This window comes from Mixophyes fleayi, chromosome 2, assembly GCF_038048845.1.
Source record: "Mixophyes fleayi isolate aMixFle1 chromosome 2, aMixFle1.hap1, whole genome shotgun sequence".
Taxonomy (NCBI): Eukaryota; Metazoa; Chordata; class Amphibia; order Anura; family Limnodynastidae; genus Mixophyes; species Mixophyes fleayi.
Window position 1 is genome coordinate 256,140,867 of NC_134403.1, and position 19,838 is coordinate 256,160,704.

General features: G+C 43.3%; 1 protein-coding gene across 2 annotated transcripts in view; it reads right to left on the reverse strand.

Moving 5' to 3' along the window:
* Positions 1-19,043, reverse strand: part of KCNC4 (potassium voltage-gated channel subfamily C member 4) — a 68,150-nt gene extending 49,107 nt beyond the window's left edge. For both annotated transcript variants that reach the window (XM_075195921.1, XM_075195920.1), the window contains exons 1-2: positions 17,407-19,043; positions 15,763-16,693 (exon numbers count right to left, since the gene is read on the reverse strand). In XM_075195921.1, the coding sequence (XP_075052022.1) occupies positions 15,763-16,693; positions 17,407-18,015 (1,540 nt within the window). In that variant the 5' untranslated portion in view covers positions 18,016-19,043. The remainder of the gene's footprint in view (positions 1-15,762; positions 16,694-17,406) is intronic.
* Positions 19,044-19,838: the final 795 nt, after the last annotated feature.

The window sequence follows — 19,838 nt, forward strand, 5'->3', positions numbered from 1 at the left end:
GCTGGAGAGAGGCCTAATTATTAAATGTGGGTGCTATTGATTTAATGGCAGGGAAGGTTGTCGTTTCTAAATGTACCCATTATTTTTTTCAAATAGGGCCCTCAATATTCCAGGATCCAGACAACCAGCAACTAAAGAAACCAGCAGCCACAGGTGATAAAAGTGACAACATCAGGTAGGACAGTTTGTCAAATGTTCTGAATCTAGCGCAGGCTTTTCTAACCTGTGGTACTCCAGGTGTTGTGAAACTACAAGTCCCAGCATACCCTTCCAGCAATAAGCTGCTATATATTGGCAAAGCATGCTGGGGCTTCTAGTTTCACAACACCTGGAGTGCCACAGGTTAGCCAAGCCTGATTTTTGGTGACTGTTCTGCCCAATCTAAGGGGCAGGTCAAGAATGTATATTCTTTATACACATACTGCATTCTTTATATACTACAGTAAGGTGCTAGCTGTCCTTAGTGGACTGACCACTCCCCCTCTAGTGTCTGGTCCCGCCTCTATGATGGCTGACCACACCCCCTCCGGTGGGCCCTTCATGCCCCAGTCCGACACTGAGCGCAACAGTCTGACATTTTCCCCTGAGGTGTGTTGTAGCCACTTTAAAGGATTATGATCAGTCACCACAGTGAACTGTCATCCATATAAATAAATCTGATGTTTTTTCACTGCCCAATGGCTAAACATTCCTTCTCAACTGTTGCTTACCCCACCTCCTGATTCAGCAGTTTTCTGCTCAAATAGGCCACAGGGTGGTCCTGCCCATCTGGCCCTACCTGGATAAGTACTGCTTCCAGTCTTTACTGTGGCGCATCAGTTTGCACAATAAAGTTATTGTCATAATTGGGCGCCAACAGTATTGGAGCACGAATTAGAGCTTCCTTTAACGACTGAAATGCAAGCTGACAAACGGGGTCCAGTAAACTACTTTGGGGGGTTTCTTCTTAGTAAGATCTGTCAGGGGCTTCGCTACAGTACTGAAGTCTGGGACAAAACATCTGTAGTACACTGCGGTCCCTAAGAAGGACAGTATTTGTCTTTGGGCTGTGGGCCGGGGTCAGTCTCGGATTGCCTCTATCTTAGCTGGTTCTGGCTTAACCCTACCTCCCCCCACTTGATGACCCAGGTACTGCACTTCTGACATCCCCCTTTGACACTTGTCTGCTCTGATGGGCAGACCTGCCTAATGTTTTCTCCAACAATTGTCCTACATGTTTCAGATGGTCTTCCCACAATTTATTGAAAATGGCAATGTCATCCAAGTAAGCCTGAGCAAAGCCTTTACACCCTTCCAGCAGGTAATCAACCACAAGATGGAAGGTGGATGGTGCGTTCTTCATCCCAAATGGCATGGACTTAAAATCGAACAGGCAGAATGGGGTGATGAATGCCGACCATTCTTGAGCTTCTGGAGTCAGTGGTATCTGCCAATACCCCTTGCTCAAGTCAAAAGTGGAAACATACTTTGCTCCAGCAAACTCGTCTAACAGAACGTTAAGTCGGGGCAGGGGATAGGCATCAGACACGGTCACTTTGTTCAAGCATTTCCTGTACCTCCTTGTATATACTTTCCTTGGCCTCTGGTGAGACCCGATAAGCGGGTTGCCTAACTGGCCTATGCTCACCAGTGTCCATATGGTGCATCACCAAGGAAGTCTGACCGGTCTTCCTACTGAACTGAGTCGCAAAGCGCCACAGCACTGCCTCAAGCTTCTCCCTCAGACAGGCACTCAACTGCTCATCCCAGCCCACTTCCTCTACACCAACTTCACTTTGGGAATCTGCGAAGAGGTCAGGTAGTGAGTCACTTCCTGGTTCCTCAGACGGTAATCAGCAAACTGCTGCTACCGACTCAACGCGCTCAGGGTATGCCTTCAACATATTCATGTGGTAAGTCCGCTGCCATCTACCATCGCTATCAAACGACGCCAGGTAAGTGATGACACTCAGGCATTTTGAGATCGTGTATGGTCCAGCCAGGCAGCCTGGTGCTTGTTCTGGCACATGGGTATCCAAAAAGGACCTTCTTCTCTACCTCAAATACTCTGGCACAAGCCCCCTGATCATACCCAATCCTCTGTTTTACCTGCGATTCCGCTAGGTTAGCCCGTGGTAGCCCCATCAGATTCTGTAACCGATCTCTGAGCTTCAATGCATACTCCACCACAGAGACATCCTGGGTGGGTCGATCACCTTACCAAGACTCCTGGAACAGGTCAAGAGGTCCACGGACTCTGCGACCATAAAGTAGTTCAAATGAGGAGAAACCGGTAGACTCCTGCAGCACCTCCCGATAAGCAAATTGAAGGTGTGGCAGGTAGCATACCCAGTACCCCGTTATGAAGTTACAAATGCCTGTGCTTCAGAGTGCCATTGAACGGATCACACAATCCGTTAGTCTGGGGATGGTAGGGGCAGTATGGAGTTGCTGCACTCTGCACTTTGCCCAGAGACACTAGAACAGTTCATTCATGAACTGTGTCCCTTGGTCGGTTAGGATCTCACTAGGGAACACTACTCTGCTAAATACACCTAGCAGCACATCCGCTAACTTATCCACAGTTAAGGAAGACAGAGCCACAGCCTCTGGATACCGGGAGGGGTAGTCCACCACGGTAAGAATGTATCCTTTCCCCAATCTACTGGGTACAGGCAGGGTACCTACTTTGTCCACAGTCACTTGCTGAAAAGGTTCCTCGACTATTGGCAAGGACCTGAGGGGAGCACGAGCACTAGGGCGCCCAAGATGCTGACACACATCACAGGACTTACAGTAGGCCTGACCGTCATCCGACATTTCCGAACAGAAAAAGTTCTGTGCCAGGCGCTTCAGTGTTCGGTCTCATCACTGGTGTCCCGCCATAGGGATTTCGTGGAAAACTGTCATCAATTGTATGTAAAAAAAGCTCTGTGGTACCACCAGTTGAATTTGTTCCTGGACTGATCTATCCCCATCTACCCTCCTAGCTACACGGTAGGACAACACTTTACGCCAGGTCACACTCCCCACCTCAATTGCTGCAAAGCTGCCACCAGCCTGGCACCTCATGCCTTCCAGTGAGAGATCAGAGAGCTAAGCTGCCCTGAATTCTTCCCTGCATACCTCACTATTGTCTAAGTCAGCACACTCTGCAGGGGGGTCTATGTTTGGGTTACTCGGATCAGTCAATGTGGAGTCAGTCAAAGGGAGGTCACTGTGGTCAGCTATACTAACCACCAGAGCTGGCATACTGATAAAGACAGGAGCATCACAAGGCACCCCAACAATATCAGCTTGGCAGGAGACAACATCTTCTGTGTTGCTCGGGGACGTAGTCTTTCCGGAGGCAGAGAGCTGGCAGTTTCCTTAAGAAATATCAGATGGAGTATTCTCCTCTGGGCTGGCTAAAGCTGTGGTTGCTGGTGATGGCTGTTGTCTAGCAGCTGTGGTCTTTTCCTCTGGGCTGGGTTGTGCAGGTGTAGATCCTAAAGAGTGCAGTCTGGCAACTTGGCTCCAGGTAATGGAGTTGAGAAATGCGGTCACAATTCCACCCCCAACATCGTTGCCCAAGATCACATCGGTTGGGAGGCTATCCATAACGCCAACATCTTACAACTCCTGGCCATCTCCCCAGTCCAGATATACCTTTGCGAGAGGCACTTCCTTATCCAGTCAAACTGCCACAGTAACTTTGGCAGTGCGACCCTGCAATACTACAGCAGGATCAATAAGATGGGGCCTCACTACAGTTATGGATGCACCAGAGTCTCTCAGTCCTTCTCCCTGCAGGGGTCCCACTTGGACCAGCTGTAGGTTGCTCCATATGTATTTGGGAGGTCTTTTGTTTGGACACATAGGTGACTCTTCCCTCCAAGTCACCTTCAGACACTCCAAACTCCGTTGGGATGGCAGGGGTGGAACACAGTTTCTAGTAGCTCACCTTCACCAGTTAAGCAGGTCAGTTGGGCCCCAGGACTCATATTAGGGGCACGAGTCTTGGCTGCTGGGGCTGTGAGACAGTCCATCATCAGGTGATCTGTTTTCCCGCAGCTGTAGCACTTCTTCTCCAGCCTGGGATCCAGTGGTCTCTGATAACTCCCAGGGACAGGGATGGGGGGTTGGCAGCAGATTGTACAGTCCTCACTGCCACATACTGATCTGCCAACTGGGCCGCTTTTTCTACAGTTGCTAGGCTACAGTCCAATACCCACTCCTTCACCTCCGGTGCGCACTGGCGGTGAAACTGCTCTCTACAAATTGAGTCCACTAATTCTTCCCGGGACTTGGCATCACATCCATTAATCCATCTTACTGCCAGCTCTGCAACTGGTTGGCAAATTCGTCATGGCTCATGTGGGTGCTTTCAGCCAAGTCCTGAAACTTCTGCTGGTAGGTCTCCGGGGTAATAAAGTACTTAAGGAGGGCCCTTTTTACCACATTGTAATCTGCACAGTCCTCTGAGGCCACTCTGCGATAGGCTCCCACTGACCGAATTTTTAGCGTGGGAACCAAATACTTCATCCACTCCTGTTTGGGCAAGTCATGGAGGCTACAGGACATTTCGAACACCTGCAAATGTCCAATAATATTGATAATAAGCAATCGCTCAGCCTCAGTTGGTTTGTTTCCCAGGGAACACAGCTGCTATAGCACAGAAAAGTTACCCTCGTCACGATGTTGAACATGCGCCACTGGTTCACTCTGTGGGAGGGGACTGCCGCTGGGAATAGGTGCTGTTATCTGGGATGTTACTGCAGGTGTCTCTAGGTTTGACGTTACCATCTCCTCCTGGTCACTGTCGCAGTAAGCTTCCTCATCTGCTGACCCGCGCTGCTCATTTCAGGCCGTCTGCGCCCTTTTCATTTCGCTCCTTGTTGCTGTGTAAGGAATTTCTATCTTCTTTGCTTGGCACAGTATCTCAAGGTCCGCCTTGGACATTGCACTGTATTTAGACATCCTGTGCGTTCTCCTGGCTGCAGTTATTCCTCTCCTGAATAACTCGGCTCTCCTGACTAGTGCACGTAAAGCCGCCTGGGATAATCCCACCGCTTGCTACCAGAAATCTGTGATACCTGGGCTGATACCCCTGACCTCTTGCCTTCATATAAGGGTTGCTCTGGATGACCCCTGGCCTTTCACATTGGCCAGAGCTGCCGGTAGCATTGGTACTGGAAAGCTGGTTCCAAACCTCAGAACAGCCGGAAACTGATTAGGTTTGGGTCTAATCTGTAGGTCACAGGAAATACAGCAGAGAAGAAGGTGTCAAAGCAGGATCATGAAGCAAGTGATGTTTATTAGCTCAAGTGTCCTGGTAAGGATATTTCACACTGGTTTAAGGTACCAGTGATCAGAAGGTCAGATGGAACACGAGCGGTCAGGGAGAAGGAGGATCAGCCCACTCTCCCCTCTGGTGCCTGTCTGTCTGAGGCGACAGATTTATCCTTTAAATCTCCCACATAAACTTTCTTCCAGGGTCTTTGCTCCGGTGTCTGGCTCTGTCCTCTGTCTGAAAATAGTACCAGGGGAGAGCAGCCTGATCCCGAGGCAGCAGTCTCTGCCCTGTCGCTAGCTGAAGCACTTTGGGTTCCAGCACGTAACTTAACCGGGAGTTAACCCCTTCAGCGCTGCGCGTTAGTTCTTCACCGGCACTGCAGTGCCTACACATATCCATTTTTCATTAAATTCATTTAATCTCACTTACACTCTGCCGAAGTTTAACCCCTTATATTCTGTAGTACTGGGTACTACCCACCCAGAGCTGCAGCGCACAGCTCAAAGGACATTTTCATTTACAATAAAACATTCCCTTATACACTTTATTCACGTGGCGCCTAATGCCAGTGATTTAACCCTCTCTGGCGCCGGGTATTAACCGTCCCAGCACCGGAGTCCATTTCAAGATGGCCGGTACTCAGGAGATCTGGCCACAATCAGGAATCCCGTAAATTTCTGATATCTTCAACTTCAAAGTATTCCTGGCATTGGTATCTGTTCCAGCATTTGCTCTTGGTATCTGTTCCAGCATATGCTCTCGGTATCTGTTCCAACATTTCTGGTATCTGTTCCAACATTCCTCTATTGTGCAGATATTTCTGAATCTTCAAAGTTCTGGTGCATTTCCTGACACAAACAAGGTGACAAAGAAGACCATTGTCAGCATCCCTACTTGTTGTATTTACAGTGATCTCATACACTTTCCAGCTCACCACTGCCTATTACCTTTGTGACCGCCACACAGGCAACTCACAGGAGCAGTAACACTTGCCTGCCGCTATATATATATATATATATATATATATATATTATATATATACTGTGTGTGTGTGTGTATATATATATATATATTTGTATATATATATTTTTTTTTTGTATATATATATATATATATATATATATATATATATATATATATATATTTGTGTGTATATATATATATATATATATATATATATATATATATACAAGTTAACCCTTGCATGATTCTCATGCATTCTAGTCAAATCAAGCTACTTAAGGTGTTAAAAAGGTTCTTGTCATCTTCATCGCCACACACACACGCCGCTAGGCTTTTATATATTAGATAATGCTAAGAATTTAGTAGGTCAGTGTAGTATATAACTCCACCCAGCAGGTGGCGCTGCAGCTTGAGCACTCTGTCACCCGGTAGTTTTTTCCACACACACACACACACACTAACACAGCATGTGTGTTCATGAGGTAAAATTACCTCACGAAAATGAGTTTGAGCCCTCAACTCGTAAATTTAGCCTCTACTACCCCTCCCACGGGGGAAGGGGGGATGATGGAAGTTAACTGACTTCACTATTATAATTTTTTGGTCAAATAATGTCAGTATACCAAATTTCAGGTCAATTGGATGAGCCCTTTCTGAGAAAATAGTTTTTTCCACACACACACTAAAACACGCCTCTAGACTTTTATATATTAGATAATGCTAAGAATTTAGTAGGTCTGTGTAGTATATAACTCCGCCCAGCAGGTGGCACTGCAGCTTGAGAACTCTGTCACCCAGTAGTTTTTTCCACACACACAATAACACACGCCGCTAGGCTTTTATATATTAGATATATATATATATATATATATATATATATATATATATACAAGTTAACCCGTGCATGATACTCATGCATTCTAGTCAAATCAAGCTACTTAAGGTGTTAAAAAGGTTCTTGTCATGCATTTAGACCATAGCCCAGGCCTTAACCACCAACCACTCCCCACTGTCACCCCCGGCAACCACCAACCACTCCCAACTGTCACTTCTCCTTCAAGAAATATATATATATTTTTTAAAATCTTTATAAACACTTTTAACAATTAACAAATTAAATGAACAAATTAAAAACATCTTAGTATACCAAATTTCAGCCCTTTCTGAATTATTTTTTTCCACACACACTAAGAATTTAGTAAGTCAGTGTATAACTCCGCCCAGCAAGTGGCGCTGCAGCTTGATTTTATTTTTTCCACACACACACAGACAGACTAACACACACCACTAGACATTTATATTTTATATATATATATATATATATATATATATATATATATATATATATATATATATTAGGGACTGTTTGATCAGAGACTGAGTTTATTGCAACTTATTGACTCCTTGTGAAGAATATCAGAGCGGATATTTGAAAGTCACATTTAATATACCATCCCTGCATATGTGAACCAGGTTACCAACAATTAAGTGCACAAAGAGGCTCCATTTGAGATAGAGACTTGTAAAACTAATAATCCCATTTGAGATATTGTGATTGTCTTTTGTCAATTGCCTTTTACCACCATTCCACCATTCCCCTTATATCTGTTTAATGAATGTGCTGTGGTGGTTTTTTTTATAAAGTGTTGCCTGTGTGTTTGGTTCTATAAGTAAGCTTGGTGACAAGTACAAGTGGTCTCCCTAGTCAACCCTGGCAGGAGATCCCTTCTGCATCCTTCAAGCAACAGTGAAGATTTGGGTGGAGGCACTGCACCAGAAATAAGCAGATGAGTCCACACATAACAAAAGTTCCACATATTATCACCACCACCTTCCTGCTAAGTGTTCGGAGGGGGTGCTAAATTTATGTAACCCCCTTTCACTGTGTGTGTGGTACTGGGGGTGCATATGTGGGTAATCCACCTTATCACCTGCCCATTCCTCTGCCCTGGCTAGCTCTTGGGTGTGGGAATAAGTGATTGGTGTTGGAATAATTGATCATAGGGTACATACAGGTTTTGCAACAATGTCTACTAAATGGGGACACAGATGTTGTTGTCTGGTCAGCCTTTTGGCTAAGATCAGGCATAGATGCCAATGTACGCAGTGGTGCTTCTAGGCACCCCCCTGTAGGAGACGAGCCATCACCTCCAGCTGCTTGAAACCTGTGGTGCTATGTGATCCCCTGTGCAGCCTGAGCCGGGGGTGCCAAAAATGCACTAGAAGACTAAGCACACCTTTTGCACAGAGTAAGACAATTGCACTACAGCACCTTGATTTTTGCATTTTTGAGCAACACCACTTTCCTTTGCACTAGCCTTTTGGCCGGGTGCAAGGATAATTTTTACATTTCTGGCCGAAAGGTTGGGGCCTATGTGACACTTATTTATTAACACTAGCACTTAGTACTTTATTTACATTTTATGTTTGTTTTGTCCAGCACGTTTTTGAGGGGTTTGGGTATAGACCATTATATGTGACCCTCTCCCCAAGTTTTTGGAGGCTCCCTCCTTCTGGGTGGAGCTGAAAACTCAGTTCCACTAGGAAAAACTTACCTAGGAGAGCAAAAGGGCTGTGGAGGAGTTGGGCCTGAAGACCCTTGCCTGCTAAAAGGCCTTTTGATTCCGAAGGTCGGGGATGTCAAGGGACCCTCCCTAACTTCGGCGAAGGAAGACATGAAGACCCTTGCTTCTCTTTAGGCCTTCTGGCTCCTGGGGGATGGGGAGAAATGTGGCCCTTTCCTTTAGGGATTTAATAATAAAAAAAAAGTAAATATGTAGAACTCTGGCCTTAGCAGTTAACATGGATATATTACTTATTGTTAGGTATCCCAGGGTCTGAGCAACGACAATGGGGTTTTCGCAATGAGGTCAGCAACAGGTTCCACTGCAATCAGTCTGACTATGAGGTCAGTACAATGACTATGGAATCTTTGCAGTGGCAGTTAGGTCTGAGCAAGCAGACTATGGAATGTGACCGTGCATATATTTAAGCAAAGATATACCTAAAAGCATGCACACAATTGCACATATGCATGTACACTCACACAATAACAAAGACACTTGATGAACACACAATGAAACATTCACGTTTTTATTATTTTACTGTCTTTTTCTTTATAAATTGTAAATAAACCTGTTTGTTTCACACTTGCTGCACATTTGCTTTCTCCATTTAACAATCCAGATCTGATGGGACCATAAGCACGCAGTATGGAGCACCATCTATCATCGCCACCCCCCTTTCCTTGATGCGTCTTCATATAGCAAGTATTATTTAATTCCCTTTTTAGTTTTTGAAGTACATAACATATTGTCCGTAGCAAGACATTTTAAAGAAGATCAGAACCTCTTGCCAGGACACACCTTCTCCTCATGCCACCTAATTACTAAACATTAGTTAGATGCCTGTCATAATAACATACTCACAAGAAAAGAATGCAGTGCTACAGTACTCCGTTGCCATGTAAAGGTAAAACTAGGAGAAACCAAAGATGGAAAAAACTGTATAGAATTGAAATGAAGGTCGATTGTATGCTTAGCAGCGGGTGCTCTTTGTCATATGTAACGCCATAATATTATACTACAGTGTGTCTACTGTATATGGAAATTCTATAGCATATAATATATTATATTATTATTATTATACTGTAATGTGGGAAACAAACAGGATTATCCGTACATTTGAATGTCAAATACAAAGATCATAATTGTTTGGTAATATGACTTTTTATAATCTGTGCAGCTCTTTATGCTGACAACTTTTTTTATTTTTATTTGTTAACACTAATAAAAGCATGCAGAAAAGTACAGGGATATAACCTATTGGTCCCTCATATCCACTAGTATTTGCACTTGCTTTTGGGAGCATTTGTGTTACGGTGCAGTTTTTCCAACACTGCCTACTCAATTTACTTGCATTCACCACAACCGCAAGTGCTTGTTAACCACAGTCAAAGGCCTTTAACATACAATGTCAATGGCAATTAACACAACACCAGTGTGTAAGGAGCATACAATGCTGTATGTAATACAATTTGTCTACCATAATATATTTTATTTAATGTGCACATGTTTGCATGATTTGTGTGTGTGTGTGTGTGTGTGTGTGTGTGTGTGTTTTTATTTTCAAATAAGTGTCAGTAGTAGATGTTGGTATTTCCAATAATGCCCCCTACTATACATAACATAGAACATAGAAATATAAAACTTTAATTTAAAGTAAATTCCAGTATATAACTTAATGCAGGAGCCATGCTGAAAATTCATTCATGTGTTCACTAACTTATATGACAGGGGTTTACTTAGACACATATATATAGCTTACATTATTGTCGGTAAAAATGGTGTATTGTCGCAATACATCCACAGTTTAGTATTAGAGACGTGTAAACTGAAAAAACATAAATTGAGACCGATCATTATGTTTTGTTTTTTTATAAAATCCAAATACTATTATAAAAACATATAGCAACTGGATATTACAAAGTGACATTCCTTAAGAGTCATTAACAAGCAGTTTTATTGATCACTCTTTTAAAGGACATGATATTGAAAATTGTCTGTTTTAAAGACCACAATCTTATGTGTAGGTTTTTGCATTGCTATAAGGTTTCAGATTATGGTTAAAATATGATTATACAGGGTCGGACTGGCCCGCCGGGGGACCGGTCTATCCCCCGGTAGGCCCCGACCCTGATCGCTCCCCTCTTCGTTGGTGGGGGAGCGAGTAACTGAAGACAAAAAAAAACAAAAAAAACCTTGCGTGTCTGCGGCGCTGGCTCCGTGCGCACTGAATGCCGGGCGTGACGTCATCACGCCCGACATTCAGTGAGGAGCGCCGCAGACAGAAGACAGAAGACAGAAGAGAATAAAGAATCAGATAGAAAAGGTAAGTGAGGGAATGGAAGAAAGAAGAGAGCATGAAGGCAGAGCATGAAGGCAGAGCGTGAAGGGGGAGCATGAAGGGGGAGCATGAAGGGGGAGCATGATGGCAGAGCATGAAGGGGGAGCATGATGGCAGAGCATGAAGGGGGAGCATGAAGGGGGAGCATGAAGGGGGAGCATGATGGCAGAGCATGAAGGGGGAGCATGATGGCAGAGCATGAAGGGGGAGCATGATGGCAGAGCATGAAGGGGGAGCATGATGGCAGAGCATGAAGGGGGAGCATGATGGCAGAGCATGAAGGGGGAGCATGAAGGCAGAGTGGAGGGGGAGCATGATGGCAGAGTATGAAGGCAGAATGAAGGGGGAGCATGAAGGCAGAGCATGAAGACAGAGTGGAGGGGTAGCATGAAGGGGGAGCATGAAGGGGGAGCATGAAGGGGGAGCATGAAGGCAGAGTATGATAGCAGAGTGGAGGGGGAGCATGAAGGCAGAGCATGAAGGCAGAGTGGAGGGGGAGCATGATGGCAGAGCATGAAGGGGGAGCATGATGGGAGAGCATGATGGCAGAGTGAAGGGGGAGCATGATGGCAGAGTGGAGGGGGAGCATGATGGCAGAGCATGAAGGGGGAGCATGATGGGAGAGCATGAAGGCAGAGTGAAGGGGGAGCATGATGGCAGAGTGGAGGGGGAGCGTGAAGGGGGAGCATGAAGGGGGAGCATGATGGCAGAGTGGAGGGGGAGCATGATGGCAGAGTGGAGGGGGAGCATGAAGGCAGAGTGGAGGGGGAGCATGAAGGCAGAGTGGAGGGGGAGCATGAAGGCAGAGTGGAGGGGGAGCATGAAGGCAGAGTGGAGGGGGAGCATGAAGGCAGAGTGAAGGGGGAGCATGATGGCAGAGTTAAGGGGGGCCAGGAGAAGGGGGAAACAAAAGCAGCATGACACAGGGTGATGAAGGGGGGGCAAAAACAGCATGGAGGGCGCAGTCTGATCATAAGGAGGCCCAGCATGGTGATTAAGGGGCACAGTAATGTGTGTGTGATGGCACAGCGGGCTTGTGGCAATGTAATGTGTGTGTGGTAGGTGGTAGCTAAATAATGGGTGCTATTTTCTTTGTAGGGTGAAGGTGGGACAATTTAATTTAAGATGGGGTGGTTTGGGGGCTTTTAATTAAATGTGAATATGTATTATTTAATGGCAGTGACGGTTGCGGGAAATAGGTATATTTATTATACGTATTATACATAAATGCGATTTATTGCAGGGGCTGTCTGGGGGGAGGGAAATAGGTTTATTAAATGGGAATACTATAACTTTAATGTTGTGGCTGGAGGAAGGCCTAAGTATTAATTGTTGGTCCTATTGATTTAATGCCAGGGCTGGTTGGAATCTTCTAAATGTACCCATTATTTTTTCCAAATAGGGCCCTCAACATTCCAAGATCCAGACAAGCAGCAACTAAAGAAACCAGCAGCTGCAGGTGGTAAAAGTGACAACAACAGGTAGGACAGTCTGTCAAAAATTCTGAGTCTAGTGCAGGCTTGGCTAACCTGTGGCACTCCAGGTGTTGTGAAACTACAAGTCTCAGCACACCCTTCCAGCAATAAGCTGCTATATATTGGCAAAGCATGCTGGGGCTTGTAGTTTCACAACACCTGGAGTGCCACAGGTTAGCCAAGCCTGGTCTAGTGGGACAATACCGATTTATGGTGACTGTTCTGCCCAATCTAAGGGGCAGGTCAGACTGTGTACTCTTTATACACACACTGCATTCTTTATATACTACACTATGGTGCTAGCTGTCCTTCGTGGGCTGACCACTCCCCCTCTAGCGTCTAGTCTCGCCTCTATGATGACTGGCCACACCCCCTCTGGTGGGCCCCTAGCATTGCAGTTCCCCGGTGGGCCCTTCATGCCCCAGTCCGACACTGTGATTATACATAAGGAATAAAGAACTATGATGTGTATAGTATAGATATTCTGGTAGTGGATGTATTCTCCAAAATCAAGGTATTCTTTGTGGAAGACCTTAAAGTTGCACTAGCACCTAAGGATGAAGCACATCATTATTGATCTCTCATTCCTTGGAGACAATGAAAAGTCACAATCGCAGACATTGAGGGGTATTCAATTGTCAGTGAGTTTTTTTTTTGACCGTGTTAAGTCATTTTAAAGCTGTTTTTTTATCATTTTGAGCTGGTTAACTTTACCTGCGTTTCAATTTCATTTTTAACGCTCAGTTTTTTTTCATAAAACAGTCCTCTCATGCTCCAGTAGAAGGTCTATTGAAAGTATAGGGTGTGCGAGAGGCATCCAAGTTAAAAGCTATTCATTTTTTAACGCGGCGCGTTAAAAACAGGAAAATATGCTGTTTTATCTCGCACCTCTTTGGGGTGTGTTAAAAATACAAAACCTCTGAAAAGTATTTGAAATCATATAATAATGTGGGAAAAAAGTTAAACTTATGTTTATCGATGTGTAATGATATCTATTATATGCAAATGTATGCAAAACCTTTTTTATGTGTTATACATGACCGCTTTAAAACTCCCCTTCACTCCCCTAAAAACTCGCAAGCATAATGTTTAAAGCGCGGGGCCAGCGTTCCCTCTTTTTCAATTAAATTGCACGAGTTTTTCCGCTGCGCTAACTAAAAACGGTCGCTATTACCGTCAAAAACCCAGATTATTTTTTTTACGCTGCAGGGAAAAAAAAAACTCTCTGACAATTGAATACCCCCCCCCCAATTGTGGCTTCTCAGTGGTCCTCCCACTCACACCCCTATTCTGCAGCCATTAAACAAGTGAGCAAAAACATGGCTTTAAAGCAGATGTGTTTTCCTTCTCAACTTGTATTGCTCAACCAATAATAAGTTGATTTGCAAATACTGTTATTGATTTTTTTCTGCTGTCTTACAGTTTAAAAACAAAATATTAATTTACCAGTGTCTCTGTAGCACTAAGAGTTGTCTGTTGTACATTGTATAGAAAAATTATTGCAAGAAAGTAAGAACAAAACAGTGACTGCCTTCCAAGTATAAACAAATGAGAGTAACAGTATCTTTTCGATTTCACTTGAAACATCTCAGGTTACCTAATGGCTGGCCACAAACAACATTTGCACATGCTATTTTTACAAGAAACCAGCAGAAAGATAACTACAATCGTTGGCAAAACATCATATTATTTTATAATGATGGGATAGTAATTAAAAATCTAGAGGTTATTTTTAATTTGAAAATTTAGTTTTGAAATACATTGCTAAAGCTTAATCTTATCTTAGTTAAAGATCCAAGAGACAAGTTCAGGTCTGCAGTCTATAGACATGGGGGTATATTTACTAAATTGTGGGTTTGAAAAAGTGGAGATTCTAGCTGTCATTTTGTAGAATCTACTAAATAAATGATAACTAGAATCTGATTGGTTGCTATAGGCAACATCTCCACTTTTTCAATCGTGCAGTTTAGTAAATATACCCCATGGGGTCTGATACATGGTGGGACATACTCCTACCGTATCTTGCAGAAAATCATTTTGAGCAGAACCAGAAAGTGGACACATGCATATGCGCCGTTTTTAGACTCACAGCGTTCCGGCACTTATGCCCACCTGCATCTGGAGAGATGGGAAAGGGGAGCAAAGGAGTCTCCTAACACTGGGTAAGTACAATAAAGGCTTGTAATAATAAAGGCATCTTTTGCACCTGCTATGGGGTTGTGCATATAGTGATGATGACGCCTTCACATGCAGAGGTTGCATCTTGAGGTCTGCACAACTCTGCATATGTAATTTACTCCCATTGTGTAACCAACTTTGCGTCAGTCCCATGGTGCCAAATAAAGCTAATTGGATGGCTGCAGCAAATGTCCAATAAACTTCAACTGGGGTTTTCCCCCACATTAAGCACCACTTTTTTTTCAAAGCTGTATAAGCTGGAATATACCTGTATAATATACCTGGAAAACTTAGAGAGCTAAGGCACTGGAGGTGTGAGTATCTCCTGAATTGTCAGGGACCTTTACAGTTCTAATACTTGTGAGGAGGGGTGGGGGTTGCATACATATTTCGCAGGCTCTATGTGTTGTTTCTCATGCAGAAAGCATCATCTTGTAGCCCAAAAGCAATATTACACTAAGGGGAAAAATAGGTCATAGTTGGAGTGTTAATATTGGCTTTGTAAACTGACCAAGTATGGTCTAGGCCACACAATGTTGCATAACTTGCAAGCAGATTAATTAGTCAGAATAAAAATAATACAAGCAAGAGGTGCAGGCTATAGGCAACAGTGATTTATAGAATTTACATTAGTTTATAGTGATTAATAACATTTCAAAGTAAGAAAAAAAAATCTTATAGTTTTTGGATGTATTAAAAATTAAATTATTGCAATGGGATTTCTGAATGAAGCAGAAATGAACAAGTAATATTAATACTTTGGATTACATATAATAAGAGTTGGACCAATTAGCTACATTTTAAAGTTGAACTATACAGTATTTCTAAACTATGACAACTGTGCTTTCCCCTTTACCATTTCACTTAACCAAAACCCATGTACAGAATATATCTTCTTTATATATACATATCTATATAAGCAAAAGGCATGATGTGACGAGGGAAAACTTCACCTATTTCATTGCCCATGCCTGTTGTGCATCTTACCTGTCCTCTTCTCTGTTACATCCTCTACAGCCAATGGGCAGGATTCACTTTGAGTGCTGTTGCGATGTGAGGTATCCCCAGATTTAACAGTAGTTGGGGAGTCCAACTGAGTGGGTTTAGGGACATGTTTCTTTTTCTTCTTTGGAAGCTTTTGTTTGGCCATAGCAAGAGAATAATACATTCCAAAATTATTCACAATGACAGGAACAGGCATGGCAATGGTAAGCACTCCAGCTAGGGCACACAAGGCACCCACCAGCATGCCAGACCAGGTCTGTGGATACATGTCTCCATACCCAAGTGTGGTCATGGTTACCACTGCCCACCAGAACCCTATGGGGATGTTCTTGAAATGTGTGTGGTTGCTTCCAGTTGGGTCTGATGAGCTAGCACCTATCCGCTCAGCATAATAGATCATGGTGGCAAAAATGAGAACCCCTAAAGCCAAAAAGATGATTAAAAGCAGAAATTCATTAGTGCTGGCCCGAAGTGTGTGCCCCAAAACCCTCAACCCAACAAAATGTCTTGTTAGCTTGAAGATACGTAAAATTCTGACAAAGCGTACTACACGCAGAAATCCCAGGACATCTCTTGCAGCCTTGGATGACAGCCCACTTAGACCAACTTCCACATAAAATGGTAGGATAGCCACAAAATCTATGATGTTCAGCATGTTCTTCACAAAGACTAATTTGTCAGGGCAGCAGGTAATTCGGACCAAGAACTCCAGTGTGAACCAAAAAACACAGACCCCCTCTATATATGTCAGAACTAGCACTGTCTCCACTTCCTTGACCACTAGGATCTCTGTCACATTTCCCACGATGACCATCTCTGTTACATTTACGTCCACAATAAAAGCCTCATGGGTTTCCAAACAGAAAGTTGTAATGGACATCAGGATGAAGAAGAGAGATGCAAAAGCCACTAACTGCAAAATAAGATTTTTTTTTGTGAGATATATATTTATGTGACAAAACAATTTATTTGCATGAGATGTATGTGAATAACTTGTACGCTATTTACTGCTAAAATAATCTTTTTCCATTTCCATTATGGTCCTCCATATTCTTGAACACTTTTTAGCTCATTCAGGTTACTGGGCATCCAGTCAAGGCAAAGTGAAATACCTAGACTATTACTTACTTTTGTCTATATAGAAACTATTTCAGCACTAGTTACTTTACATCAATTAACCCACACTACGCTCTCAGGTATGTGACAATGGGAGGGACTATTTCTGTAAAACAAAATATGTATGGGAATGGGTCTCAATTAAGTATTGCAGATATGCAAGATCTAAGGAATCAAAGTTAAATGAGCTTGAGAGCTAGTCCATGCTAGTAATTATGAGCTGCTTTGCAAAGATGTAATTATGTATCTATAAATGGGTACAGTAATTGGAATAGGGTAATAGTCTGACAATAGGTTACAAACTGAAACTCAATTATTTTTTTGTACAAACTGTAAACTGGGCCCCTTAAAAGAAGTGGACCTGGAACAATCTACCTGTACTTTTGCCCTCATTTGTACTGAAAGTAAAATAAACCTATGGAGTATTGTTTATGCATACCTATGATTGCAATACTGGGGGGAAGTTCAAAAAGCAAGTCCATTATTAAAGGGTTAATGAAGGATACTTACCCGAGCAGCTCTAGATGAATATGGGTCCTCAAAGAGCGCCCAAATCCGAGATTGCCATCGTTTCCAGCGACCTCTGGACCTGTCTGGCCTCTCATCTATGCAAAGTAACTCTGGAGTGGAGTCTTTTTCCTCATCCCCATCTTCTGGCTCTACGTTTTCAAAAATATCCAGAGCCTCTTCTGCGTCCCGATGTTGGCGGTATGTCATCCAGCAGCATGGCTCCACATCTGTCTCATCGATGCCCCAAAATGCCAACTCCTCCTCAAACAGAGGTCCGCAGATGTCCGCTGGACAGTGGAGCTTACCTGTGCGGTAGTAATTGAGCACATAGGAAAAGATACCTGGATGTCTGTCAAAGAAATATTCGTTTTGCTGCGTGTCCAAATCCAAGTGACTGGAGGTGTCAGGGTCCGCCAACCATGCCAGGCGGGTGCCAGGCAGCGTTCTTAGGGTACTCTTATAGGTTTCATGCCGGGTACCCCCCACATTGATAGTGATCTTGCCAGAGTCTTCCCCTTTTGCCATCTCTTCCTTCAGACATGTTTTTGAGGGTGGTTTGTTCCCAGACTTTCGTCCACGGTAAGATGATACACACACCGAACTAATCATAGATTTCTCCGGGTTAGACCCCTTTAGACAGTCTCAGGATTTTCCAGAGAGACTGTCCGGGGTACGAGATAGCAAGGACCCCAAAGCGACCTTCCAACAGGTGACAACGGAGGAGAGAGAGGCAGAGACAGCACAGCGCTGTGGAGGGGAGTGACTGTGACGATGAGGACGAACTGTCTTCAGCAATTGGAGAATTCGCTTAGCAATCAGGGCCACCAGTGCCAACGAAAACAAACAAGACAGCTGTAGAAACACTTTTCCCTGTCCAGGTACTATTGCCGAGTAAGGCACCTTTCCAATGCTAATACTGTAGTACAGAATACATTCACAGGTACTGATGCTGAGCAGTCTACTCCACACGTACCAATACTAAAGCAACTGGCAAGAATCTTCAGATTTCTAGTGAGCAATGCCTTTATCCTTTATGTACTAAGCAATAGAAAGATATGGAAGCAAACCCTTTCTCTTCTAGGCAGTTTAAGAAATCTTCCCACACAAATATTAGGACCTGTCTCCTTCCAAGCAGTGCGTAGGCCCTCTCTTCACAGGTATTGCACAGGGTCGAAGTTGCATAGGTTGGAAACACACATTTCCTTGTCACTGCTGGATCAACAATTGGTCTTCTAGTACGTGCAATGAGAAATATGTCTCAGAACGCTAAATGATGTATACAATCTGATTTGAGGTTTATCCCTACACCAAACAGCTGAAGTCTGCTATTTCTGGCGCATGATAGCCGTGATAAGCGACGGATTTAGCTGTTTTTTGCTGAAGTTATGGAATCACTCTTCAGCTGCAAATGTGTGTTTCATCGCATAACCCAGCAACAACTGCTGTTGTGCATGTCGGTCTTTCCCCAGTAGCAATGGTTCTTAAGTCGTCCTGTCAATGTCACCCTTCCTGGGTAATTTGAGCTGGGAGCTAATGAATAGGCGTCACTCCCTGAATTAGGGGAGCGATACTGCTTGTCCTTGCTAGCTCAGCTCACAATCCAGCAGGTGGAGGCAGTCTCTTCTCTCTGTAACCCTTTCACCCTCTATAAACGTGTGATGCTTTCTTGTCTCATATCCTACATCTCTCTCATGCTTCCAGAATTGCTGGCTGTCATTTATATAAACACAACCTGTTCCCTTGGCGATGGGAGGACCAAAAGATTTCTGCAAAGACAATCAATATGGGGAAATCGATGCATTACTGTTATAGAAAAGTTTCATGTCTTCATAAGTGAATATTTAAAATAGAAAATTCGAGCTCCTTAACTTTTTAGAGTAATCATGTGCAGGATGTTAAGACAAAGTGCCCATGAAATTATATAGTAACATCAGCAGTGAAAGGAACTATTTATGTAACGACCCATGTATTAACAAAATCAAATGGTTCTTCAGTACTAAATTACAATACCAGAGTGAAAGCTCTTTGACTTATGGCTAAACTATTAGTCATTCTGCATGAATCCATCTATTGGACTTGATGATAAAATGTAATGGCATGGATTGTCTGCTGATTAGATATATACGTATAGTATATATTTCATACCCTAATTACACAATAAAATAAAATTGATTTTAGCAATGGTTATGAAACACAATGGCAAAATAAATAATCCTTCCCATAGGTTTTTTTATTTCAAATATTCTACTGTATGACATGATATGATAGAAACACTTAATATAATTTATTATTTTACTTCTATTAGTAAACAAATACTAAGCAAACCAATAACCTTAACAAAGAGTGTTGAAATGTGCAAGTGTATCAGGTCTGCTTATATTATTTCTCCAAAAACTTATCATGTTTTCTTTCACATTATATAAACAAAGCAT